Source organism: Jaculus jaculus, chromosome 14, assembly GCF_020740685.1.
Source record: "Jaculus jaculus isolate mJacJac1 chromosome 14, mJacJac1.mat.Y.cur, whole genome shotgun sequence".
In the NCBI taxonomy this organism is placed as follows: domain Eukaryota; kingdom Metazoa; phylum Chordata; class Mammalia; order Rodentia; family Dipodidae; genus Jaculus; species Jaculus jaculus.
This window is the reverse complement of record NC_059115.1, coordinates 18,719,585-18,745,591: the sequence shown is the minus strand read 5'-3', so window position 1 is coordinate 18,745,591 and position 26,007 is coordinate 18,719,585. Positions and strand designations below refer to the sequence as shown.

Here is a 26,007-nt window from a genome sequence, read left to right as displayed (position 1 = left end):
ATTGAATCTGGGTCTGCAGACTTTGCAAGCAAGTGCCTTTAACTGTTGAGCCATCTCCCCAGCACCCAACCATATTTTTTAAATGGCTTATGAAATACAGACTTACTACCAAGCAGAGGGAATTATTGGCCAACACAGTGAAAAAGTGCACCTTCAGGAACACGTGGATCCTGATGCACAAAGAAGTGGTCAGTAATGTTTTCTCCCAGCTTTTCTTGTTGTCAGGCTGCTTTTGGCAGGGTCTCCCCTTGTGGTTTCAGCTCTCTCTCCTATCAGCTTGGCAATACAAGCAGAAAGCACCCTGCCTGAACATTCCTTCAAATACACTGACCACGTTCCACCCCTCCAATGCTGAGGCCAACAAAGGTCACTCAGTGGCAGGACACTAAGGCCTGGCACTCACAAGGCACCCAGGAAGGAGCTGGCTGTGAGTTTCTGTGAGATGCCTACAGGGTGAGGTAAGCTCAGCTAAACTGAAAGCTCTAACAGGATGGACACTCTCTCTACCGTGCTTTGGTGGATCCAGAACATTTCGTGACATAAAGGAAGAAATCTTAAGATGGCATTTGTCAACTGACAAAAATCCTCTGTGAAGCAAGGCCATTTGTTCCCCTGCTTTTAGAAGCTGCAGGGCCTAGGGCAGTTGTATCAGTATCCTTGGAGCCTAGCAAAGTGCCTAGCGAGTGGCCATCATTTCTCTACATAATTTTCACCTCACTGTCTTCCACATGACTAGTTTTGTGGGGAAACATCCAAGCAATTTTCCTTAAGTCCCCAGCTGTTAGGAAAACTCATTCATGAATCCAGCTATTTGCAATACTGTTAACTCCCATGGCAAATTTGGTTCCTACACATGTGATGGTTCTGATGGAAGATTATAGAAAGAGATGACATCTAAGTGAGAGGCTTTCGAGGTTAGGAGTAGAAAGTTTTAGACTCTTGAGATTAGAAGTGTACATGCTCCTCACGACTGTGGATTTGCTTGGAAAAAATATCAAAAAACAAAACTAGAACAGAGCAGAGATGCAGGGGAGACAAAGGCCAAACACTTAAAAGCTATGCTTTATACAGAGAATTATTAACCATAATAAAGTTTACTCATTTTCATCTTTTCACATGAGTATCTGTGTTGTATCTGACATATATTCATAGCTCATAATCAGTGAGCATTTACTATATGCTAGGCATCAGTTCTAAATGGGTGACACTTACTTAGTCCTCGCAACAGCCCTTAAATAGGTGACTATAATGCCCATTTTACAGACGAGGAAACTGAGCACCTGAGAGGTTTTTAACTTCCACAAGGTCACTTAGGGTGGTAGGTGGAATTTAACTTGGCAGACTCCAGGGTCTACTACTGAATCCTGATGTTACTTTTTCATTTTTGTGTTCTGTCTTAATGAAACTCGTTAGCACAAACTTTCTAGTCAATTTTTTATTAATAAGGAGAGATTAGTTGGGAGGGGGATGAAGTTTGCAATGGACTTGTTTGGACTTCTGACCTCACATGAGCATGTTCAGCTGTGTAGGACTCTGCTGCCACCAAGTGGCTGTGGGAAGTACTGTAGCCTGTACTTCTAGAATCATGACTGCGATGATGCCTGCAGAGACTAGAGCAGTTCCGAAAGGTTTTATGACAGTATTTACAGCAATATGGTTTTTCCTGAGTGTGAATTCTCTGGTGCTGACTAAGATGGGTCTTGAGAGTAAAAGCTCTGCCACACACATTACAAGCATAAGGCTTCTCCCCAGTGTGAATTCTCTCATGCTTTATTAGGTTTGCTTTCTGGGCAAAGGCTTTCCCACACTTGCCACATATGTAGGGCTTCTCCCCCGTGTGAATTCTCCGGTGAAGAGAAAGGCATGAGCTTTGACTGAAGGACTTCCCACATTCCTGACAGAGGTAAGGCTTTTCTCCAGTATGAACTCTCTGGTGTCGGGTGAGCTGGGCACTCAGGCTAAAGGCTTTCCCACAGTTGCCGCATTCATAGGGTTTCTCCCCTGTGTGAATTTTTTGATGTTTAGAAAGACATGAACTGTGACTGAATGCTTTCCCGCACTCACTACACTCAAAGTGTTTCTTTGCAGCATGAGCTCTCTGATGCTGAATAAGGTCGGTATGCTGCTCGAAGGCTCTGTCACATTCACTGCATTTAAAGGTTTGCTCCTCTCCAGTGTGATGTTCCGAGAGGTGGGTAATCTGGCTGTTACAGTGAAAGGGATGTTCACCTTGGGAAGATTGGTGTTCAGTAAGACAGATGTTGTGCACAGTTTTGGGGGGTTCACTGCATTCACCTGGCCTCACACCAAAATGGATTCTCTGATGGCGAATGAGCTGTATGCTCTGGCCAAAGGTTTTCCCACATTGGCTGCACTCAAACGATGACACCTTGGTGTGAATCTTCTCATGCTGTGCTAGGTATCTGCTGCGGCTGAAGGCCTTTCCACATTTGTTACAATTAAAGAATTTCTCACTAAGCCTTGGGTTCTGACCCAAAACTTTCTTGCTTGCATCATTAACTCTTTGTTTTTCTCTGGTGTGAACGCTCAGGTGGCAATTCAGAGTTGAGCTGCAAACGAACTGCTCTCCACACTCCTGACATTCATATGGGGCTTTGATAGAGTGAATTTTCTGGTGCTGTACTAGGTGTTCTTTATGGCTGAAAGTCTGACTGCATTGGGCACAACCAAAGAGCTTTTGTGTGGCATGACTGAGCTGATGTCGAATCAAGTGTGAGGGGCGACTGAAACTCTTGACACACTCGGGACACTGGTGGGGTCTGTAGCCTGTGTGGACTCGTTGATGCTCATTGAGGTGAGTGCTCCGGCAGAAGGCTTTCCCGCACTCACTGCATTTGTAAGGCTTGTCTCCACTGTGAACTCTCTGGTGGATTTTCAGGGTAAAGGCATGGCTGAAGGCTTTCCCACACTCATCACACTTGTATGGCTTCTCTCCCGTATGAACAGCCTGGTGCTCAATGAATGACGACCTCCGCCTGAAGGTCTTCCCACACTCTTGACACTCACAGACAGTTTTTGCAAAATGAGTTTTCCGATGTTGAAGGAAATGTTTCCTTAAGTTGAAGATTTCAGAGCACGTGGCACATTTATAGAGTTTCTGAGTGTGAACCTTCTGGTGTCCAGCTAGATGAAAGGCCTGGCTGAAAGTTTCCCCACATTTTCTGCATTTGTAGGATTTGGTTTTCTGTTGCTCAATACGTCGTGGACGAAGGATGAATGGGTGGTCACCATCTTGACTGGTCTGCAGTTTTTCTTGGTCACTGTTTTGACTAGTAGGTGGCGTTCTTCGGCTTCGACGCTTACACATTTTTGCTGAGTCAGTATCTTGATTCTTGAATGTTTTTTTCCCCTCACCACTTTGACTCTTAGGTGTTCTTTTCTGGTCACCACCTTGATTCTTACATAGGTTCTCTCCAGTATGAATTTTCCAATGCCACTGGAGGTATGTATTCTGACTAAAAGCTTTCCCACAATCCTTGCACACATAGGATGTGCTGCCTGTGTGAGTCTCTGGATGCACAAATAGGAAAGCACTCCGGTCAAACCCTCTCTGTTGCTCTTCCCACACAGAGGGCTTTTCCCTTGTGTGGATAAGCCAGTGCTGGATAAGGTGGGAACTGTGGCTGAAGCTTTCTCCGCACTCACTACACTTATATTGCTTCTCCTCAACCTGGACAGAGTCCTGCTGGTTGTGCTCCAAGTAGATGCCAGAGTCACCCCTACATTCCTTCAGCATCACGGGTGTGAGGCTTTTTTCAGGACTATCAGACATCACAGCATCCTCTCCTGGGGAGGAAAGGAGAGGCTCAGGACTGAGGCCTCTCTCAAATTCATGAATCTCACCTTCTCTGTGACTTTCCTTGTCGGCAATGTCAGACTTCAGAAGACTTTCTGTGTCTTCTAGAAAACTATCTAGCCAGCCTTCCCCTATACAGGTTTCCAAGTTGAGTCTTGGTGAGTTCTCCTTGGAGAATGCATCCATAATCTCCTGGAAGAGACCTTCTTCCAGGAAGCCCTGCCGCAGAGGAGAGTGCTTGGTCTCCATGTCTGAAAGAGAGAGAATGCAAATGCAGGGGTACACAGACATGAAGGAGGAGGGGTGACAGGTCTGAAGTTCAGCCTATCAAGTGGTGTCCCATCTAGAACCAGCATCACAGAGACAGAAAGCTCATCTACAAAAAGGGAGCTGCAGCGGGTCAGCAGAGAGGGAGAGTGAACCTCGACCATATCCTCAAACCCTCACAGCCAAGCCGGTGTTCCCTAAGAACTCTTCCAGACTCATCTTCTTTCTCCTCCCCACTTTGTCCCACAGTCCACTAAGTCATACTCCAGATACCCTGCGTCCTTGATCCCAGAGAGCCCAGCACATCCTTCCAGATGTGTTCCTCTCCCCCAGCTCAGGCACTACTTTCTCCCAGACCTCCTTCAAATGTTTCAGCCCCCTTCCTTCCCTATCTCTATCATCAACTCCCATCTGGCCCAGGGTCCTTGGTGGCCTCCAATCTTTTTCCAGTTTTCCACATTAGCCCCAAGGGGCTGTGTGTCCCAAAGAGATTTAATACACATGCTCCTGTTACGCCTCTTAAGAGCTTGCAAGCAGCACACCAGCCCTGCCCTCTCTGTGATGGCTCCTGTGCCATAACAGATCCCTTGGACTCAAACACCCTTCTAGCTTAACTCCTGTTTATCACCTCCCTAACACCCCACAGTGGATTCTGCTGAATGCCCCACTTTGTGTAATGTAAATGAGCACTGAGGGCTGAGTGGGTCTAACTGAGCTCTGCTGAGGAATGTCCACTGTCTTTGGTGTCAGCTGGCCCACTACATGAACAAGTGGCCACAGGAAATGCTCATGGGACAGAACAGTTCCCATTTGTGGTGTGCTTCCTTGAAAGGAGGAACACCAGAGCCCCTCTACAGCCCCTCTAAGGTGAGTGTATTTCTCCTCGTCTATGTGTAAGGAGGTTGAATGGAAAGGTTTGTTTTTCTGTGATTCATGTTCATGACTACTCTATCATATGCCCTCATGGATCTCTCACAACACAAATATTTTACCACATAAGTTCACCACTCTCTCCACATGCTCCTCATCTTTCCTCACATCTTACCCCATTATCATCACCATCTTCTTTGGTGGTTTCATGGCTCCCCATCCACTGGGTATATCAGACTGCCCGGACGTGACCCTGGCAACCAGAACCATTTCTGGACCTACACTGTCATCTATGCTGCTAATTTTAGCCCCTACAGGTCTCTGGCTTTTTCCTCATCCTGCCTACAACAGTCCATACAATGTACCAGGCCCCTCTCATGTGCTAGGCATGAAAAGGGGGCCTGGGAATACAAGGACATTCAGCTAAGGTCTACTCATTAAAGAAGTATAAGTCACATGATGACAATGCAGCACAACCATCCCAAGTAGAGATGTGCATATACACGCATGTATGTGTGTGCATGCACATGCATGTATGTGGAGCTACACATATTCAGTTACTTATACTGGGAGACAGCCTATATGTTAAAGTGACAGAAAGAGAACTCAGAGGCATGGAGCATGTGCCAGGGTTGGTCACTTCATGGAACACTGGCATGAACAGTAGACTGCAGAGGACTCTGGCATGAACTACTGGGTGGTGAGCCAAGAACAGGGCTGCAAATTGGCCAGAATCATGTCTGGACCCTCCTTCTCACAGTAATAAAGGAATGCTGTGTGAAGCCTACTGTGCCTGGGCCAGGTGCCCAACTCTTGTTTGCACTTGGGACAATTCTACCAGGCGTGATAATTAATGTTAAGAATCCTCTCTGACTATTTGGATCAACCTTGACCTAGGAGACAGCAGAGCAGATGTGCTTGCAGCATTTGGGACTAAGCTTTGCCTTATTTCTAGAGGTGGCTGTCTGTTTTGTCCACGTCAGATGTAGGTAGAAGGGGTAGGCCAGGGACTCAAATGCTCAGGGATACAGAGTAGGAAGGAGGAGGGACGCACATGCTCAGGGGGCACAGGGCAGAAAGGAGGAGGGAGAGGGTAGACCAGGAAATACATGTTCAAGGGGCACAAGACAGGAAGGAGGAGGGAGAAGGTAGACTAGGGAATACATGCTCAGGGGACACAGGGCAGGAAGGAGGAGGAAGAGGATAGACCAGGGACTCACATCCTCAGGGGCACAGGGTAGGGAGCAGGAGGGAGAGGGTAGACCAGGGAATACATGTTCAGGGGACACATTGCAGAAAGGAGGAGGGAGAGGGTAGACTGAGGCTCACAAGCTTAAGGGGTACAGGCCTGAAAGAGTTAATGCTTCAGAGAGTGGAAGGCCTCATTTGGTGAGCTTAGAAGGAAAGGTGAGGCTTGGGAAAGGGACCAGGTTGTCTGTACTGAAAACCAAGGATGAGACATAGCAGGCATACCAGGATGAGGTCCACACAAGTGTTCCCTCTGCTAAATGGATATAAGTCAACATGTAAATGGTGAGTCTTAGCATAAAGCTGTGTGGACAGACAGCCTGGGTATTAAGCCCTCACAGGTAAAATATGAGCACAGAACATGTTCTAAGGTCCTTTCCCTACTTACCAGGTCCCTTGGCTTCCAGACTTTCTCCCACCAGGGTATCCAGCTCTTCCCTGCCAGCTGGTTGGGAGACCAGGCTGGGTGTCAGAGGATCTGTAGAGAGAGAATGGAAGTGTCATCAACCTGGACATTGGTGGGGGGGGGGGGCATCCAGTTGCTCAGTGGGAACGTTTTGGTTCTTCCAATTTCATGGAAATGTGTGCATAGGGAGTCAAGGTCTACGCACATGTCTTACTGTGGACTGTAATTATAAAAACCTGAAAAGAACACTGGAATGTGACCACCTCCAAGCTGCTTTTGTAGCAGCATCCTGGACTACAGAGGAGAAGCTGCCTTAGCATGAAAACACCCACTAGTGAAGGTCATTGTTTTTTTCTTTTTGAAGGTAGGGTGTCACTCTAGTCCAGGCTGATCTGGAATTTACTCTGTAGCCCCAGGCTGGCCTTAAAGATGTGTACCACCATACCCAGCTTTATTTCTTCCTTTTTGTGATAAATCACTCTGTTGTTTATCAGAAAAGAACAAGTGAAGGAACTACAGAGAGGAAATGAATGGATGAGGCAGGAGTAATGGTGAGCTGGGGTGCTTGCCTGGGAGCTATACAGATGCACACTGGGACCAAGGCCTTCCTCACTGCCATGAGGCTGCTGCCTGGAAAAGGGTCGACTCAGCAGGCCTGGGTACTCACCTGGGAAAGGCCCACTGGTAAAGCTGACTATTGGGGAACTGAACCTGAACCTGGGCCAACAGGCTTTGCAAACAAACACCTTCAACCTCTGAGCTCTCATTCTAGCCCCAAAGCTGACTTTTTGGGAAGTCTCCTATAAACAATGGGGTTTACAATGGATGACTCCTGGCTTTCCTTCTGAGTCTAGAATTTTATTGTGTGCTATGCAGGGGAGCCATGGTGACCAAACCTGGTAAGAACCCTGGGCCTTGAGGTTCTGAGCTTCCCTGATGCTGGGAGATTAAAATACACTCATGTGATTTCACTGACAGAAGATTCTGTAAGTTTGCATCTGGTGTCCTTAGACTTTTCACCCCCCCAGGTGCCTCCTCCCCTCTCAGCTCCTGTGTCTCTGTCCCTCCACTGTAGTAAATAACAGCCTTGAGTCTGACCACAGTCAGATCCTAGTCAATCACCAAGTCTGGGATGCTCCTTGGGACCCCAACACAGCTGGGAGAGTGACATCCCCTCTTTGAACTTTAGCTTCACAATGAATCTCTGCGTGGGCTGACTCAAAGACTGAGCACAAGAATTTTAAGAGCTCACTCAACACAAGATTGCAGTTCATGACACAGAAGCTCTGCTGTTCAACCAGCATTCAGTTGTAAACCATTCATTGAGGCCCTACAGCAGGTGCTGGGGACACCCCAATGACCAAAGCAGGTCACAGTTTCCACATGGTCCCATGAAGCTCACATTCCAGGCAATAAAGTAGTTCAAATGTGACAGCTATAGGACAGTAGCTCTGACACAAGGAGGTGGTAGTATGTTGTAATGTGGCTGCAGCCCTGGAAGCTGTGTAGGCAAAGGAGATAGCAATCACAGAGCCCCTGAGCCATCTTCTCAAGAAATGACTATAGTTACAAGGAAGAAAGGGTGAGAACAAAGCTGTGGAAGGCAGACAAGGGCTTCTCAGCCTCAGCACTGCTAGAACTTGGGCTTGGATAATACCGTGCATTGTGGAATTGTGGCAACATACCTGGCCTTTAGCCACTAATGACAGCAGCACACCCCTCCCCTGTTCCCTGCAAGCAGCAGAGGCATCATCCCGTGGGGGATGGGGCACAGGTGATCACCTAATAGGGCAGTGACTGGGACCTCAGGGTCATGGTGATACTCACTCAGCAAGAAAAGGTCCTGGTAGTTATCCAGTGCTGTGTCCCAGAACAGGTCCCTCTGGTCCAGTTGTTCCCAATCCTCTGAGGCGAAATCCATGGCCACTTCCTTAAGGGTCACAAGTTTCTGAAATGAAAACACACTGTGAATCTGACAGCAGCCGTTGATGAAATCATCCTGTAGGATCAGTCAGGATCTTGGAAAGGGACAGGATGTCAAACAGGTCACAAAGGTAGGTCTAAAGCCAGGTTTGCCTGACTCTAAAATCCATTTATTTCTTACTTTAAAAAAAAATATTTATTATTTGATAGACAGGGTAAGAGAACAGGTGTGTCAGGGCCTCCTGCCACTGCAAGTGAACTCCAGGTGCATGCGCCAATTTGTGCATCAGGCTTTATGTGGGTATTGAGGAATCAAACCCAGCCAAGCCTTCAGGCTTTGCAAACAGGTACCTTTAACCACTAAGCAATCTCTCCAGCTCCTATTTCTTGCTTTTTAAAATAAGTGTTAGTTCAAACAGCCAGGCATAGTGGCACATGCCTTTAATCTCAGCACTCAGGATGATGTAGGAAGGATTGCTATGAGTTCGAGCCCAGGGTGGGTTACAAAGTGAGTTCCAGATCAGCCTGAACTAGTTTTGAGATATAAGAAACTAAAAGAACCAACAGCCAACCAACCAAACAGAAACATGCATTAAATTAACCTCCACAGTCCCAGCACACAGGGGTCATGGGACTTTACATGTGAATACTCAAACATTAACAGTAGCTCCTTCCTGAAAAGTTAGCAGACTCATCTATTAGGGGAAGATTCCAGCAGGTATCTTCCTACCTGGTTTTTCTCAAATGGAAACAGATCTGGGAGTCAGTGAGAACTACCATAACCCAGGTGTGTGAGGCTGGCATCTCCTGGTGGGTCTGAGTCTGAGACCCTATGGCTGTATCCTTCCCTTCCTCATTGTTCACCAGACTAGCTTGCCCACAAGCTTCTAGGTGATATTCTATCTCCATCTCCTTTCTTGCTGTAGGCATGTTGGGATTACAAACGCTCAAGCATCTGACTACATGGGTTCTGGGGATCCAAACTCATGCCTTCACACTTGCATGGCAACAAGCACTTTACCTAGTGAGCCATCTCTCCAGGCTCATAATGTTTTTATAGCTTCTTGTGTGAGTCAGGTCCAAGGAGGGCCAGGTCCTACAATTGGCTAAGTGGCTCCACAGGCTTTTCATCTTCAGCTGTGTACTGCATCCTTTCACTCTTCCAGGCTCCTGATTTAAGGTCCTACATTCTGAAAGTGGCAACTGCTTCCTGTTGCTGCCACCTGGCTGCCCACTGCCCCAGGCATTTCCTGTACACTGGTGAGTGGAGTAAGGCCTGATTAGAGTTGGTGCGACTTGAGGCAAGCTGCCTTTACCAACAGGTCCACTGCAGGCTGCATGACTGACCACTCTAGATTCAAGCCTGCTGCCCAACGCCTAGTAGTTTTCACTTTAAACTTCCCAACTAATGGGTGTTTAGAAGTCCAGATACTAAAAAGAACTTGCTAAAAAGTAAGGGCCTATTCCTACTCACCCCACCTCTAAGTGAAGCTGTGGCCATTTAGAGGGTCCCTTCCAGATCCCTATCAGTGAACAGTGTGGCAAGGGCAAATGCATGGATGTGCACACAAAAGAAGCTAGAGGGAGACTGTGAGAATATAGGGAGCCTGCTACATAAAGGCAGTGAAAAGTCAAGGAATATAAAAATGGCCAAATAACTACCACAAGACAGGAGATAGGCATGGAAAAGATTCTTCTGTGCTCCCTCAAAAGGACCAATGCTGCCAGCAACCCCCTTATCTTGGACTTCCGGCTTCCAGAACTATGAGGCAATAAATCTGTTACTGAACACACTGTTACTAGCAAAGTCACACACTGTCATCCACACTCTCATACAAGAGGGACCACACAGGTTACCATCAACTCCTTAGCATAGATTCAGCACCCAGAACAAGGTCTGCACACAGAAGACACATTGTACTTGTTGAATGAAGCAAAGAAATGCATGGTCCTGGCAGCTGTTTTGGGACCTTGAGGGAAGAGGTCCATCAAGGCCGGAGCCAACACCTAGGTGAATGTGCTGCAGCAGGGATGACAAAGGTGGTAGGGAGGCTAGAGTGGGGACAAGGAGGCTCTGCTAAAGAAATGGATGGGGACAAAGCTGGGACTTGAGGGCTGTGTAAGACAGTACAGAGAAGAATGGCAGCATATTCTAGCACGGGGCGCACTGTAAGCAAAGGCAGGAAAACTGCAAAGTACAGTATAGCATTTTGCCACCTAGCCAAAAATGGAGACCTGGCTTCCTGGAAAAATGGGAGAAGATCCTAGAGCGGGTGAGGTAGGCTATATTCAGATCACACAGAGAGAGGCCGAGGAACCTTCTGGAAGGCTAATGGGAAGATCAGCAATGAGAGCTTTCTCTTTAAAAAGCCACTTGGGAAGGGTGGGGAGAGGGCTCAGTGGTTAAAGGCACTTGCTTGCAAAGCCTGCTGGCCCAGGGTTCAATTCCCCAGTACCCATATAAAGCCAGATACATTTGGAGTTTACTTACAGCAGCAAGAAGCCCTGGAATACCCATACTTTCTCCCCTCTGGCCCCCTCATATAAAAACAATTTTTTAAAATTGATTTTTCAAGGTAGGGTTTCACTGCAGCTCAGGTTGACCTGGAATTCACTATGTAGTCTCAGGGTAGCCTTGAACTCATGGTGACTTTCCTACCTCTGCCTTCCAAGTGCTGGGATTAAAGGTGTGCACCACCACACCTGGCAAAAACAATTTTTTAAAAAGTCACTTGAGGAGCTGGAGAGATGGCTTAGCAGTTAAGGCACTTGCCTGCAAAGGCAAAGTACCCAGGTTTGATTCCCCAGGACCCACGTAAGCCAGATGCACGAGGTGGCACATGTATCCGGAGTTTGTTTCCAGCAGCTGGAGGCTCTGGCACATCCATTCTCTCTCCCCTCTCTCTGTCTCAAATAAGTAAATAAACTATATGTATATGTTTTACACTTTTTTTTTTTTCTGAGGGAGGGTCTCTAGCTCAGGCTGACCTGGAATTCACTATGTAGTCTCAGGGTGGCCTCAAACTCTCAGCAATCCTCCTACCTCTGCCTCCCAAGTGCTGGGATTAAAGGCGCATGCCTGGCTAATAAAATATATTTTTAAAAGTCACTTGAGAGCTTAAGCATGGTGGTTCATGCTTGTCATCCCAGCAACTGGGAGGCGGAGGCAGGAGGATGCTAAGTTGGAGGCCAGCTTAGGGTCTCCAGTAAGATCCTGTCTTACCTTTTCACTCCCCTAAATGAAAAGACTGCTCAGGAGCCACAGCGAGTACAGAATTAAGGAAGGCTGGTTTTTCTTCAGGATGGTCAATTAACACAAAGGGGAACCCCTTCACTTACCTTAGCCATATCTGCCTGGTTCCAGTGACCTCTCTTAAGCTCCTCCTCCTTCCCCTCCATGTTCCCAGCTGGCAGAGCTGCAGGTAAAGAGCTGCGAGAAAGCCTCCTTTCTTCCCATGACTGGCTCCTCTTCCATGCTGGATGGGCCCCTAAAACATCCACAAGCAGGAGTCCCAATGCAAGTCTCCTGCAGTGGAATCACAGTGATAACTATATTTACGGACACTACCCCAGCCCCGCAGTTCTACTTCTACTAGGCTTCAGAACCTTCAAAGCAACTTCACACCATTCTTGGCACTTAATGGTTCAGTAGTTAAAAGCACTTGGTTACAAAGCCTGACATACTGGGTTCAATTACCTAGTACCTCATCAAAGTGCTGAGAAAAGTGACAGTGAAATGTCTAGTACCCATGTAAGACCAGATAGATGCACAAAGCAGCACAAACATCTGGGGTTCATTTGCAGTGGCAGGAAGCCCTGGCTTGTCCATTCTATTTTTTCTCTCCCCAAATAAGTAAAAATAAATAAACAAATAAATAAAGATAAATAAAAATATACATATATACATACATACATACATACATATATTGGCCTCTGGACTGATAGCTCAGCAGTTAAAGATGCATGCTGGCCCAAGTCTCATCCCCTAGCACACATGTAAAGCCACACATAAAAAAAGGTGCATATTTCTGGCATTTGTTTGCAATGACAAGAGACCCAAGGATGCCCAACTATACATATACACTCAACACATAAAATAACATGCAAAAAATAAATAAATTTATTTAATTGGTACAATGGTGGCATGTCTATTATGGGGGAAACCAACTGCTACTCTCTAATTTGATTTGAGGCCTGCTCCAAGGGAAAATAAAGCCTATAGCATGAAAGGTCATAAGCCTTGGGGGGAAAGCTACTGCTGTTATTTGGCTAAGTGGATATATTATACCTATCAAATATTTATTTTTATGCCCACATATTAATGCTACCCTCACTTTTGGCTAGAGATGTTTCTTTTTTCAGATGATGGTGACTATTGTAGAGACTCAAGACTCATCAAAGAGCTGAAAAGACGTGACAGTGGAGTGTTCAGCACTGAGACATTTTTATCACACACTCCAAGGCTCAGGGACCACTGCGAAAGAGGTGGTGTAAAATATGTAAGAACCAAAGGACAGGAAGGAATGCTTTGGAATGCTATCTTCCAGACACCAAGTGGCCATTGCATTCATGATCTCTCGGTGGCTGAAGCTACACAAGACCTGCATAGTATTAGGGCAAAAAACAAAAATTATGACACCAAAATGAAAAGGGGGGGGGGGCTGGAGAGATGGCTTAGTGGTTAAAGCACTTGCCTACAAAGCCAAAAGACCTCAGTTCAGTTCCTCAGAACCCATGTAAGCCAGATGTACGAGGTGGCACATATGTCTAGAGTTTGTTTGCAGTGGCTGGAGGCCTAGGTGTACCTATTCTCCCTCTCTCAAATAAATAAATAAATAAATAAAAATTATTTTTTAAAAAGTGTTGGAGAGATGGCTTAGCAATTAACATGGTTGCCTGTGAAGCCTAAGAACCCACATACAACTCTACAGATCCCACATTAGCCAGACGCACAAAGGTGAGGAAAGCACAAGGTTGCACATGCCCACTAGGTAGCACAAGTGTCTGGAGTTTGATTTCAGTGGCTGAGGCCTTGGTGTGCCATTTCTCTCTCAGAGGGACTAGGTGGAAGGAAGAGGTTCAATGGAGAGGGATATGGAAAGGGGCACAAAGGAAAGTGGTAGGAGGGGATTATGATCAGGGTGTATTGGGCATATGTATAGAGATTGCCAACAAAGCTATTTATTTTGTATGTATTTGTGAGCTGAGATAGATGGGGAGAGATAGAGATAGAGAGAGAATGAGAATATAGGCAGGTCAGCATCTCTAGCTACTGCAAACAAACTCCAGATACATGCACCACTTTGTGCATCTGGCTTTATGTGGATACTGGGGAATTGAACCAGGGCTGGTAGGTTTTGTAGGCAAATGCCTTTAACCACTGAGCAATCTCTCCAGCTGAATAAAGTTTAAAAAATTAAATAATATGCATAGGTACTGGGGAATTGAACCCAGGCCATCAGGTTGTGCAATCAAGTGCCTTTAACCACTCAGCCATCTCTCTAGTCATACAGTTTTTGTTTTTTTTCTTTTCTTTTCAGGGTAGGGTCTTGCTCTAGCCCAGGCTGACCTGCTATTCACTGTGGAGACTCAAGGTGTCCTTGAATTCACAGAGATCTTCCTACATCTGCCTCCTGAGTGCTGGGATTAAAGTATGCATCACCACACCCAGCATATAGTGATCTTTATAAGATATATTTGTGTTATGGAGATGACTCAAGTTAGAGGTGCCTGCTTGCAAAGCCTAATTGCCCAGGTTCAATTTCCTGGTACCCAAACTTCCGGTTTAAGATGGCGGTGTAGGAACCCCGCCAAAGCAGCCTAGGGGAGAAAAAGCCAAACACACACACACACACACACACACACACAACAACCAACCAACCCAGCAAACTACACTCTTCTTCTAAAGAGTGAGGTGTATTAAGCTGGGTGTGGTGGCACACACCTTTAATCCCAGCACTCGGGAGGCTGAGGTAGGAGGATCAGAGTGAGTTCAAGGCCAGTCTGAGACTACATAGTAATTCCAGGTCAGCCTGGGCTAGCGGGAGATCCTACCTTGAAAAACCAAAATAAATTTAAATATAATTAAAAAAAAAATAAAAAGTGAGGTGTATAAAAAATTATCAACTGCAGCACAGAAGCAGGAAAGATCCAAACCGTCTACAGCCTACAGAAGCAGGCAGAAGGGGCTCCAGCAGTGGCGGAACTAGGTGTGCATGGTCCCAGGAAGCTCAAGGTGAGGTGATTCTCCACTCACACTGGAGCTCCTCGCAAACTCAAGAAACAGAAAGGGAGGACGGCAGGGAAAAATGGAGGAGTGGCTCCTGAGGAAGAGGACACGGGAGAACTTCAGCCACTATCTACAGCCTCCCCTCCCCCACTGCGGCACAAGCGCCAGCAAGTACCAGAGATGGGGGAAGGGAGTTCACTTACACAGCACCAGGCACAGGTGATCAGAGCAGTGACCCAGCCAGCCTACTTGAGCCCACAGTGCAACAAAGAGGGACCCAACCAGGAGCGCAGCATAATTGAGACCAAAACCATCCCAAAAGGTAACTGGGATTACACCAGTTCAGTACCCCCGGCATATAGGCTTGAATCGGCAGTGATAATTGTACCTTCCATGTCAGGATAAATTATATGTTAAATCTGATGGATGGTCAGATTTGCCATTCTTAAATAAGCTATGTTTTGGGCTTGTTATTGTTGTTTCCTGATTTATAGTGCCTTTGTTTCCTCCATTTATTAGGATACAAAACAAATCTTAACAAATACAGGAAAATTGAAATAATTCCTTGCACTCTATATGATCACAATGGGATCAAACTACAAATCAATAGCACGGAAAGCTACAGAGCATATTCAAAATCATGGAAACTAAACAATACTAAATGATGAATGGGTCAATGAAGAAATTAAGAAGGAAATCAAAAACTTCATAGAGTCAAATGATAATGAGAACAAAACACACCAAACCCTTTGGGACACAATGAAGGCAGTCCTAACAGGGAATTTTATAGCTTTAAGTGCTTATATTAAGAAATTAGAAATGTTGCTGCTAGTAAACAACTTAATGCTTTGACTTAAAGCCTTGGAAAAAGAAGAACAAGGCAAACCAAAAATCAGTAGACAGGAAGAAATAAAGATAGATTAGAGCAGAAATTAATGAAACAGAAACAAGCAAACAAACAAAAAATCCAAAGAATTAATAAAACAAAGAATTGGTTCTCTGAAAGGATAAACAAGATGGATAAATCTTTAGCAAATCTGACCAAAAGAAAGAGAGAAGACACAAATCAATAAAATTAGAGATGAAAAAGCACCTTCACAACAGATACCAGAGAAATGAAAAAACTCAGGGACATACTGTAAGAAAATTTGAAATAGCAGGGCGTGGTGGTATACGCCTTTAATCCCAGCACTCGGGAGGCAGAGGTAGGAGGACTGCTGTGAATTCGAGGCCACCCTGAGACTCCACAGTGAATTCCAGGTCAGCCTGGGCTAGAGTAAGACCATACCTCCAAAAAAAAAAAAAAAAAAAAAGAGAGAAAAAAAAATCTGAAATAAATGGATGATTTCCTTGATTTATATGACCTACCTAAATTAAATCAAGATGAGATTAACCACTTAAATAGACCTATAACAAGTATGGAGATCCCAGCAGTTATCAAAAATCTCCCAATTAAAAAAGTCCAGGCCCAGATGGGTTCACTGCTGAATTTACCAGACCTTTAGAGAAGAACACACACCACTGCTTTTTAAGCTTTTCCATAAAACAGAAGAAAAAGAAGGACCCCTACCAAACTCCTTCTACAAAGCCAGCATCACCCTGATACCAAAACCAGACAAAGATAGAACAAAAAAAGAAAAATTACATACCAACCTTCCTCATGAACATATATGCAAAAATTCTCAACAAAATATTGGCAAACAGAGTACAAGAATATATTGGAAAGATCACTCACCCTGACCAAGTGGGCTTTATCCCAGAGATACAGGGGTGGTTCAACATATAAGGGTAATGCACTAAAGAAATGGACTGAAGGACAAAAATCACATGATCATCTCACTAGATGCAGAAAAAGCATTTGACAAAATCTAACATTCCTTCATGATAAAAATCCTACAGAGACTAGGAATAGAAGGAACATATCTCAACTAATAAAGGCTTTTTTAAAAACTTTTTTTTGTTCATTTTTACTTATTTGAGAGAGACAGAGAAAGTGAGAGAAAGAGGCATATATATAGAGAGAATAGACATGCCAGGGCCTCCAGCCACTGCAAACGGAATTCCAGATAGGCTTGCCCCTGTGCATCTGGCTTACGTGGGTCCTGGAGAATCAAGCCTTGAACTGGGGTCCTCAGGCTTCACAGGCAAGTGCTTAACCGCTAAGCCATCTCTCCAGCCCAATAAAGGCTATTTTTGACAAGCCTACAGCCAACATATTACTAAATGGAGAAAAACTTGAAGCTTTCCCATTAAAATCAGGAACAAGACAAGGGTGTCCATTGTCCCCACTTTCATTTAATATTGTACTGGAAGTCTTAGCCATAGCAATAAGGCAAGAGACACACATTAAAGGGATACAAATCTGAAAGGAATGATCACATTATCATTATTTGCAGATGACATGATTCTATACATAAAGGACCCTAAAGACCACCAGCAAACTGCTAAGAGCTAATAAACACTTTAGCATGGGGTTGGACACTAGATTTATGAAAAACATACTTGATTCACAAGGCTTTCTAGACTTCTATTTATTATAGGTAAAGGAATGTGGCAGGCCTATAACTGCTAATAACATCTACAGGAACTTGTTCCTCAAGGCAAGAGAGAACAAGCCTTAACTGGTGTGGTGACTTGATTCAGGTGTCCCCCAAAACCTTGTGTTCTGAATGCTAAATCTGCAGCTGGTGGCAATTTTTAGGGAACTGGAGGCTGCTGGAGACAGTGTATTGTTGGGGGGGTGGGCTTATGGATGTTAGTGGCAGCTCCCCCTTGCCAGTATTTGGCATTCTCCAATTGCTGTTATCTACCTGATGTTGGCCAGGAGGTGATGTCCCCCCTCTGCTTATGCCATTGTTTCTCCCTGCCATCATAGAGCTTCCCTTTGAGTATGTAAGCCAAAATAAACCCTTTCCTCCCACAAGCTGCTCTTAGTTGGGTTATTTTCTGCCAGCAACACAAAGCTGACTGCAACAATAAAATTGATATCAGAGGAGTGGGGCCAATGCTGCTAGAAACCTGTGTGGCTTTGATCATTTGGAACTGATTTGAGGGAGGAATGTGGATGAATTTGAAACCTTGGCTTACGAGACACCTTGCAGTACTGTAAGTACAGCTTGATGGACTATTCTGGCCAAAGATGAAAGACCTGAATGCACTAAGAACTATGGACTAGGAGGTATGGCTTATAAGGGTGAGAAAGAACTTTGTCAGGACTGGTCTAGAAGCAGTTTGTGTGAGAGGCTTGTAATTTTCTGCCTGCCTGTGTCTGGAGAACTTGTACAGGGTTGCACTGCACAGAAATGGACTGGTGTGAGCAGAGGGATATGGCACAGAAAGAAATAAAATCTTTGGGCAGAAATTGCTGCCCATTCAGCTGCAATTGTTTGAGAGAGTACAACCATTGATACTGGGTCAGCTGATCTGCATTGGGACAACAGAAAAACTAGTGTTTTTTTTTTGTTGTTGTTGCTGTTGATTTTTGTTTTTCTAGGCAGGGTCTCACTCTAGGCCAGGCTGACCTGGAATTTACTATGTAGTCTCCGGGTGGTCTTGAACTCATGGGTGATCCTCCTACCTCTGCCTCCCAAGTGCTGGGATTAAAGGCGTGTGCCACCATGTCCGGCTAGAATAGAAGCAAGGGGCCTGAATGCTGAAGTCTCTCAGTTCTTCAAAGTCAGCTTTATTTCCTGCTGGATTAACAAACTGGTAGCCTACCTGGTACTATGGAGTATAACAAATGCAGGACAGAGAGGGGCACTGAATTTGCAATGTTTTTTTTGTTTTTTTGTTTGTTTTTTTTTTTTTGGAACTGGCCATAGGCAGTGTGAAGCAGGCTTGTTGGATTACCTGCATGGAGGCCTGATGGGGCCATGAGGGTGAACCATGGGTTGCAGTGAAGATCCAATGGAGATGCCAGGACTATGAAATGGCTGCCAAGCAGAGCTAGCTGCCAATAATCAATGAAGTTTTCCCAGACTGTGAGTAGCCTAGCTTGAGGGTGGAACTAGAACTCCAGAGACACGTCACTGGTTAGAATTACTGGACTTGAAGATTCATCACACTAGTGAGGGTTGTCAGACTTGAAGTTAGAGAGTTTGAAGTTTGCCCTGTTGTTTTCAATCTTTCTTTGCTGTGCCCAATGCCATCTTTTGCAGCATAAGATGTTTATTTTGTGCCATAGGTATGGCTCAGTTAAAAAAACCTGTACTATGGGGATGTGTGAACATCAGTAGAATTGATAAAAACTATGGGGAGTTTTAAAGTTGAACTGAATGCATTTCATTTTACATCATGAATGGTTATCAACTGATGGGGGCCAGGGTAGAATGTGGTGTTTAGATTTAGGTGTCCCCCATAAAGCTATGTGTTCTGAATTCTAAGTCTACAGCTGGTGGCAATTTGGGAATTGGAGCTTCCTGGAGGTGATATATTTTGGGGGATGGGCTTGTGGTGTTACAGCCAGTTCCTCCTTGCCAGTGTTTGGCACACTCTTCTGCTGCTGTTGTCCAACTAATAATGGCCAGGAGGTGATGTCCACCCTCTGCTCATGCGATTGTTTTCCCCTGCCATCATGGAATCTATAACCCTTGAATCTGTAAGCCAAAACAAATCCTTTCCTCTCACAAGCTGCTCTTCTTGGTCGAGTGTTTTCTTCCAGCAATGTGAAGCTAACTGTAACAACTGGCGAGTATAATTTGGTTTACAGGTATTTTATTCGGCCCACACAGTGTTGGCAGATAGGTTTTTGTTGTTTCGCGGTGCTGGTGATGAGACCAAGGGCTTTATACACGGTAGGCAAATGGTCTGCCACTGAGCCACATTCATGCCCAGTAGAGTATTTTGAATTCTTTTAGCTCCACAGTTGAAAACTGATTAAGTTAATGAGCTCCAGTTTCTAGAACACACTAGGATTTGGTTAAAACTTAAACGGAGCTCACTGGAGCCCTTTCAAAGCTTCTCCTTTAGGTGGAGTAAGTGCCCCCTCCCAGTGCCCCATAACCCTCACCAACAACCAATTTTGAGACACGTCTCTACTTCTGACATCATGTTCTGTTGAGGGGGAAGAACTAGGGGTTGTGAGGATTCAGTAGAAGCCAAAAGTCACCACACCTATCAGATTGACTTGAGCCAAACTGCAAGGGGGGCACTGCGAAACCTTTGACCCTGGGATCTCACAGTCTTACTATTTCTTAGTGTAAAACCCTGGTCAAATCATTTAATCATCTGTGAGCGTCAGTGTCCATAATCCTAAGAAGGAAAATAATCCACTCTCTTCTCTACCATTCCAAAAGCCCAGAGGTTCTGAAATCCAGTTTTATTCCTAAATGGACAGCATAGCAAAATCTGTATTGTAGAAGCTGGGCATGATGGCACACGCCTTTAATCCCAGCACTCGGGAGGCCGAGGTAGGAGGATCACTGTGAGTTCGAGGCTACCCTGAGATTACATAGTGAATTCCAGGTCAGCCTGGACCAGAGTGAGACCTTACCTAGAAAAACCAAAAAGAAAAAAAACAAAAGTATTGTGGGCTAGAGAGATGGCTCAGTGGTTAAGGCACTTGCTTGCAAAACCTGGCAGCCCAGGTTCCACTCCCCAGAACCCACATAAGGCCAGACATACAAAGTGACAGTGGCTAGAGGCCCTGGCGTGCACATTCTCTCTCTCCCTCTTTACTTGCAAATCAACAAATATTTTTTAAAAATAAAATAAAACAGAAGAAGAAGAAAGTAGGGTGAGCTTGCAATTCCTACTACAGTGCTCAGGAGGCAGAGACAAGAGAACTCCTGGGGCTTGCTGGCCAACCAGCATAGCCTAGTTAGTGAGCTCCAGGACAGTGAGCCCCTATCTCAAAAAGAAGGTGGATGGCGTCTGAAGAATGATAACCAGCACCAAGGTTATCCCCTGTACACACACAATTTTTACAAGTATGAGCCTTTCTGATTCCCTAGACCTAGATGATCCTGATGACACAAGCATCTGATAGGACTGGGGACCTGAACTTATGTCTCTGTGCTTCTGTGGTTTTGGTGGCACACGCACTTGGGAGGGTGAGGCGGGAGGATCATGAGTTCGAGACCAGCCTGGGCTAAACGGTATACCCGTCTCCATGAAAAGAGGAAGAGGGAGAGCGGAGACGGTTGCACAACCTGTGGTTCCTGGCACACGGGAAAAAGCTCCAGGAAATGTTTAGAAACGCCACATCAAGAGCCATACTCTTCCCTCAAGTTCCTGCCCAGATCTGACTGCTTCAGGCAAGTCATCCCTCTCCTGCGGCCAGTTTCCTCAGCCAAAATACAATCACACAGGACTCTCCTCAGGGCTGCCGCCTTCTCTCAGAAAGTTCAAGATCCACCAAGACATCCTACCCAAGGCGTTCCAACACCGGCCGGGAAGAAGCGAGCCAGCAGACACCCCAGCCTCCCAGCGGCCCAAGCCGCCGCGTCTCCGTACCTCGGAGTAGCAGAGCCGCAGAGCTAACAGACGCTTCCCGGGACCCAAGGACGGAGAACTCAACTCTTGTTTCGCGCGCCTCCTCACGGGCGCAACTTCCGGTGCCGAGAGACGCTCTTCAGAACACTCCACCCAGAATCCTCCGCGCCGCGCTCGTGAGCGCGCTGGGCCCACGCCCTCACGGGACTGGTAGGCTCCAGCCGCTGAGCACTCTGGGAAATATAGTAAATCGGGTAGTCTCGCCTGAGGGTTGCCAAGGAAACACGTTCAAGAGGCGGTTAGGATTCCTGAGAACGCCAAAAAGGCGAGGAGTTGATTTAGACCGATGTTTTTTTGTTAACACATGTATAGTAGAACTAGGAAGCGCTCCAAAGAGGGTAGAAGAGGTGTGAGCGATCAGAGAACGTTCCCTACGCGCGGCCGGCAATTAGAGAGGTAAGTCGCGAAGGTCTCTGGGAAATGGAGTGCCCAGGTGAGAGCCGTCAGGGGTCTAGAAGTGATCAGCGCCTGCGCGCCGTCCTAGGCCGCGGGGTCGGAAGGTGCGCGCGCAGTACGTCCCTCTCTAGCGGAAGTTTCCACCCGGCAACTGAGAAGGTGAGTCTCGGTTCCTGCTCTGGATCGGGGGTCTGACCGCGGAGACGCAAGAGCTCACGGCGGCCCTCCTGTACACTGGTGAGGGGCAGCGGAGGCGGAGCGGTGGGGAGTGCCTGGGCCCGCCTCAGCCGCGGCGCCTATGATGCCAGCCCTGCCTTTTGTGGGAGGTGTAGCCCCGACGGCATCGGGACGGACGAGGCAGGCTCTAAGGCTTCGAAGCACCTGTAGGCCTCAAGCTACTTTTACAGTCCTGGTGTGGGGCGTGGCGAATGCTGAGGTGGGCGGAGCTTGTAGGTTTATGTTGACATCCGCCTGGCCTTCGCTGTACGTCATCGCTGGCTTTCTGTGGAGGGTGTGGTGAGTCACTGTTGCCTAGGCAACTGTCAGTCTTGCATTTCAAGTGGAGCCTAGTCTTTTATGCTCTGCGCAGCTGTATCTTTTTATAAAAATATTTATTTATTTGTAAGCAGAGAGACAGGGAGGGAGGGAGAGAGGAGAGAGACAGCGCGCCAGGCCCTCCAGCCACTGCAAACGAATTCCAGACGCATGCGTCCCCTTGTGCAGCTGGCTTACATGGGTACTGAGGAATCGAATCTGGGTCCTTTGATTTCATAGGCAAGCACCTTAACCTCTAAGCCATCTCTCCAGTCCCCTCCCAGCTGTATCCTGAACCTATCAAGAACATAGGCTTTGGGCTGGAGAGATGGCTTAGCGGTTAAGCGCTTGCCTGTGAAGCCTAAGGACCCCGGTTCGAGGCTCGGTTCCCCAGGTCCCACGTTAGCCAGATGCACAAGGGGGCGCACGCGTCTGGAGTTCGTTTGCAGAGGCTGGAAGCCCTGGTGTGCCCATTCTCTCTCTCTCCCTCTATCTGTCTTTCTCTCTGTGTCTGTCGCTCTCAAATAAATAAATAATAAATAAATAAATAAATAAAATTTAAAAAAAAAGAACATAGGCTTTGATACCCAGCAGTTGTTAAAATGGGAGGCCGAGATAGGACAATCTCCATGAGCTTGAGGCCAGCCTGGACTACAGAGTGGGCTCCAGGTCAACTTGAGCTAGATTGAAGACCCTGTCTAAAAAAAAAAAAAAAAAAGTTGGGTTGAATAAGTAAAATAAATGGATGGTTGAATAATAGACTGGTCTGAGGATGGAAGCCTTCAAATGCTGTGTAACTTTTAGATGATTTCAAAACTCTGAACTGCCCCTTCTTTTTCTTATTGAGAGACATAGTGTATACAAGACCGTGTGGCAGACAATTCTGTTATTTCCTTGGGTGGACTGACTCCTCCATGGGTACAGTTCTGTGGCTTGGTGGTTAAAGCTTGCCTGAAGCCTAAGGACTCATGTTCCAATGTCCAGGTCTCACATGAGCCAGGCGCACAAAGTGACACAAGCAGGCAAGGTTGTATATGTACATAGGGGGCAAATGCGTCTGAAGTTCGATTTCAGTGGCTGAAGCCCTGGCTCACCAATTCTCTTTCTCATTCCCTCTCTCACATAAAAAAAGCCAGTCTGGCTGGACATGTTGGCACATGCCTTTAATCCCAGCACTCAAGAGGCAGAGGTAGGAGGATTGCTGTGAGTTTGAGGCCACCCTAAGATTACATAGTTAATTCCAGGTCATCCTGGACCAGAGTGAGACACTATTTCCATAAAACAAAAACAGGGCTGGAGAGATAGCTTAGTGATTAAGGCACATGCCTGTGAAGCCTAAGGACCCCATTTTAATTTTCCAGGTCCCACAGAGTTCGTTTGCAGTGGCTAGAGGCCCTCCCACACCCATTCTTTCTCCCCCCCCTTTCTCTGTCTCTAATTAATAAATAAAAGTAAATTTTTTTTTTTAAAAAGGCCAGTCTGTTGGACTTGCCTCAAAAAAAAAAAAAAAATCTTGCCCAAACTGGTGATGGTTACTCATGCATATAATTCCAGCACTTAGGATGCTGAGGCAGGAGAACTGCAAAAGTTTCAAAGTCAACATAGGCCACATAAGTGAGTTCTAGACCAGTGTGGGTTACAGAGTGAAACCCCGTCTAAGAGAGGCAGAGAGAAATAGAAAAGAAAGGAAGGAGGAAGGGAAGAAGGAAGGAAGCAAGTTGGAAATGGTGCCTTATTATAATTCCTTAGGAGGGGAAGGCAGGGGGTTCACATTTTCAAGACCAGCCTCAGCTAGTTTGAGGCTATCCTGGGCTACATGAAACCCTGTGTGGAAAAATATCCTAACTAAATAAAATTTTAAAAATTGAAAAAGTGCCGGGCATGGTGGCACACACCTTTAATCCCAGCACTCGGGAGGCAGAGGTAGGAGGATTGCTGTGAGTTCGAGGCCACCTTGAGACTCCATAGTGAATTCCAGGTAAGCCTGGGCTAGAGTGAGACCCTACCTCAAGGGAAAAATAAAATTGAAAAGGTAGGGCTAGGGAGATGTCTTAGTGCACAAAGCGCTCACCACACAAGTCTGTGTCCCTGAGTTCTCATTTCCCCAGACCTAACATAAAAAGGCAGAAGCCAACCTAGTGTGGTAGCACAAACCTTTAACCTGAGCACTTGGGAAGCAGAGGTAGGAGGAATTCCATGAGTGTGAGGCCAGCCTGGAACTACAGAATGAGTGCCAGGTCAGCCTGGGCTAGAGTGATAACCTACCTCAAACAAATAGATAAAAAGCCAGAAGCCATCAGGCTTCTGAAATCCCAGCATCCTGATGGTGAGACAAGCAGCAGAGACAGGAGAATTTCCTGAAAGCTTATCCTGATTGAAGCAAAGAACAGTGGTAGCAAAGTGAGATCCAGAGACAGAAACAAATGAGGTGGAAAAATGAACACTGACCTTACAGCTGCCCCTTTAAATTTATTTATGAGAGAGAGAGAGAGAGAGAGAGAGAGAGAGAGAGAGAAAGAACGAGGGAGAAAGAATAGGTGCACCAGGGCTTCTAGCCACTGCAAACAAACACCAGACGCATGTGCCACCTTTTACATCTGGCTTTATGTGGGTACTGGGGTATTGAATCAGGGTCCTTAGACTTTGCAAGCAAGTGTCTTAACCACTGAACCTTCTCTCCAGCCCTAAAGTTGCCCTCTGACCTCCAAGATGTCTTGGTACCTGTGCACGCCCCCCCCCCACTTTCATGCAGTAGGTGAACACACACACACACACACACACACCACACACACATAAAAGTCCTGCCCAGCCATTTTACATTCTAACATTGGTTTGATTCAAAGTGAAGAAAATTGTATAGTCATTACATAGCCACAATACATTGCCATATTCACAGTGAAGAAAATTGTATAGTCGTTACGCAGCCATAATACATTGCCAGCAAGTATAGAATCCAGAAGTTGTGAAAATCACAAGTCTTGTTCTGCTTGCCGTTCACATGGTGACCCATGCTCACATGTCAGAACTCATCTGCAAGATGACTTGTGGGTATTGACCATCCAAGCATGTGTTGCACCAGCCTTATGCCATGTTTTATTATGAAGGACCACTTTTGGTCCTGCTGGTGGACAATATATAATGTCAAAATGTATGCAGTGCTCATGAGACATACCTATAATCTCAACACTTGGAAGGCTAAGACAGGAGGATTGAGAGTTCTATACAGCCTGGGCTGCATAGAGAGACCCCCCCCTTTTTTTTTCCAAGGTAGGGTCTCAGTTTAGCTCAAGCTGATCTGGCATTCACTGTGTAGTCCCAGGGTGGCCTTGAACTCACAGTGATCCTCCTACCATTGCCTCCCAAGTGCCTGGATTAAAGGTATGCGCCACCACACCAGGCTGACCCCATCTTTAAAACTTAAAAGTAAGGCCGGGCATGGTGGTACACGCCTTTAGTCCCAGCATTTGGAAGGCAGAGGTAGGAGGATCACCATGAGTTCCAGGCCACCCTGGGACTACACAGTGAATTCCAGGTCAGCCTGAGCTAGAGTGAGACCCTACATTGAAAAACAAAACAAAAACAAAAATCAACAAGTAAATAAAAATAAAAGGAGAAATGGCTCAGCAGTTAAGGTTCTTTCTGGTAAAACCTAGCAGCCCTAGTTTGTTTCCCCAATACCCACATAAAGCCAGATGCACAAAATAGTGCATGGGTCTGGAGTTCATTTGCAGTCCCTAGTGTGCCCATTTTCTTTCTCTCTGCCAGGTGTGGTGGCACACACCTTTAATCACACCTTTAGCACTTGGGAGTCCAAGGTAGGAAGAA

The 26,007-nt window shown here is 46.1% G+C and overlaps 2 protein-coding genes across 4 annotated transcripts in view; one reads left to right on the top strand and one right to left on the bottom strand.

Moving 5' to 3' along the window:
- Positions 1–1,420: 1,420 nt before the first annotated feature.
- Positions 1,421–21,339, bottom strand: Znf473 (zinc finger protein 473). Of its 2 annotated transcripts, none has more exons than XM_045134522.1 (6): positions 21,214–21,339; positions 11,871–12,019; positions 8,436–8,556; positions 6,591–6,680; positions 5,690–5,694; positions 1,421–4,066 (listed from the first exon to the last, which is right to left on the bottom strand). In XM_045134522.1, the coding sequence occupies exons 2-6, from the start codon at positions 11,928–11,930 to the stop codon at positions 1,439–1,441; spliced, it is 2,904 nt and encodes a 967-aa protein (XP_044990457.1). In that variant the 5' UTR covers positions 11,931–12,019; positions 21,214–21,339; the 3' UTR covers positions 1,421–1,438. The 2 variants fall into 2 exon arrangements, with proteins under 2 accessions (XP_044990457.1, XP_044990456.1); XM_045134521.1 differs by having other exon boundaries at positions 11,871–12,057; positions 21,214–21,322.
- A 164-nt stretch (positions 21,340–21,503) lies between these two features.
- The window catches only part of Vrk3 (VRK serine/threonine kinase 3), a 41,461-nt gene continuing 36,957 nt past the window's right edge, over positions 21,504–26,007 (top strand). Inside the window, exon 1 of one of the 2 annotated variants that reach the window (XM_004672546.2) lies at positions 21,504–21,648. The gene's annotated coding sequence lies outside the window, so the exon portion shown is untranslated. Of the gene's footprint in view, positions 21,649–22,067; positions 22,165–26,007 lie in introns of those variants that run through there. The other variant, XM_045134532.1, reaches the window with a different exon arrangement.